Genomic DNA, 1862 nt, shown 5'->3' with positions numbered 1-1862 from the left:
TTATTGACCCCAAAAGGATGAAAGGCAAAGTCAATTTGGCGGAATTATTAAAAATTTATGTCATTCTATATTCATAATCGTTGTGATCTTTCACGAACATTCTTATTTAATAATACATTTATTTTTTTTTTTTTTGCAGCTCATCTATAAACTCATAAATTATTACTCTGACTATATGAAATTTGTAGGCCGCCTTGATGAAGAAGGGGAAAGATTATGGTGTCTCATCATTGACACTCGAACAGAAATAAATGATTGCAAAGACAAAATCCAGGTAAGGAAATATGAGAGTTTTTCTCTCTTGGTAAATATTACAGTATTTGTGAGTTCTAACACAATATGCACTTTTAAGTGGTGAATATATATATATATCATCACCGTCATTGTATGACAATGCTGTTCATTTACAACCCCCACGCTTCCTTCTACCAAATTCACTCACTTTGTAAATATATGGTATTTTAAGTGATTTTTCCTCTAACTTTCTTTATCTTCTTCAGAAATTACAAATGGTTTTAAGCAGTATGGACAGGCTAATCATGCAGTTAGCGGAAGTTGCCTTTATGTCAGGTTAGTGCAGTCATATGCTCGTTGTTGTATCAAAACTAAGATGTGGGACTGGCAGAGTTGGAAGACAAATTGGTTAAAGGCAGTGAGCTGGCAGAATTGTTAGCATATCGGGCAAAATGCTTCGTGGCATTTCATCTATTTTTATGGATGAAATTCAATTCAAATTCTACTGAGGTTAGCTTTGCCTTTCATCCTTTGGGGTCGATAAAATAAGTACCAGATGAACACTCTGGTCGATATAATTGATTTATCCCTTCCCCCAAACTTACTGGCCTTGTGCCAAAATTTGAAACCAATATCTGGTTGCTCTTTATATTCTGAGTTCAAATTCTACTGAGGTTAGCTTTGCCTTTCATCCTTTGGGGTCGATAAAATAAGTACCAGATGAACACTGGGGTTGATATAATTGACTTACTCCCTCCCCCAAACTTACTGGCCTTGTGCCAAAATTTGAAACCAATATCTGGTGAGATCAAAGATAAAAAATGAGAAATGGGTGTATATGACATATTTCAGGTGTTTTTGCTCCTTAATCACCACCCATCCAACCCATTAACCGTCCATGAACTCATTGCTTATCTGTAGTGATAACCTTAACAAATGGTAGCTATTTAAATTGAATTTTCTTTTATATTTTCAAAGGTAATGAAGAATTGAGTTCTGAGATTCATTCCTCCCCGCTGCAAATGTGGCAGGAAGCTGATGAAGCAAAAGAAAGAAGACTATATGCCAGTGGATTGATGAATGAATGTATTGCGAAAGACATCTTAGTAACAAGTGATGTTGAGCCCCGGAATGATGTCTCTAATGCAAGTTACAAAACCGAACAAGTCCAAGATATTTCAAAACCTAAACAGCCAACTAATTCTGACATGGATTCAATACAAAAGTGACAACTTTGTATGACAGAAGCATTACAAGTTAATGAAATAGCTTCTATGTTGTTACTCAGCTTGCTTGAAAAAGCATTTAAATCTCTTTCAAATAATACATTCCTATTGTCAAAAAAAAATGAAAAAGGAAGTGACATGTTAACCCTTTTTGATACCATCCTGCCTGAAACCACCCTTGGTACTCTGATACAAATTCACTGTTTTAAAATGGTCTAAATTAAAACCTCCATCAAAATTTCATGTTAATTTGTATTCCAGACTCCAGTTTAATAATAACGAAGTTAATTTAATAAATTCTTCATTACTTTCAAATTTAATTGAAACAAAGGCAGTTTAAATACATGGAGCCAAATCAAACTATTTTAAATAATATTTATATCTATCTATCTACCCCACCAC

General features: G+C 34.0%; 1 protein-coding gene across 2 annotated transcripts in view; it reads left to right on the top strand.

The window, feature by feature from the left end:
• LOC106883317 (uncharacterized) overlaps window positions 1-1853 on the top strand; it is an 8696-nt gene extending 6843 nt beyond the window's left edge. For both annotated transcript variants that reach the window (XM_014934282.2, XM_014934283.2), the window contains exons 3-5: window positions 140-274; window positions 501-570; window positions 1213-1853. In XM_014934282.2, coding sequence (XP_014789768.1) covers window positions 140-274; window positions 501-570; window positions 1213-1463 — 456 coding nt within the window. In that variant the 3' untranslated portion in view covers window positions 1464-1853. The remainder of the gene's footprint in view (window positions 1-139; window positions 275-500; window positions 571-1212) is intronic.
• The last annotated feature ends 9 nt before the right edge of the window (window positions 1854-1862 follow it).

The sequence above is a fragment of the Octopus bimaculoides genome, chromosome 25 (assembly GCF_001194135.2).
Source record: "Octopus bimaculoides isolate UCB-OBI-ISO-001 chromosome 25, ASM119413v2, whole genome shotgun sequence".
Classification (NCBI taxonomy): Eukaryota; Metazoa; Mollusca; class Cephalopoda; order Octopoda; family Octopodidae; genus Octopus; species Octopus bimaculoides.
This window is presented reverse-complemented; position numbering and strand designations above follow the sequence as displayed.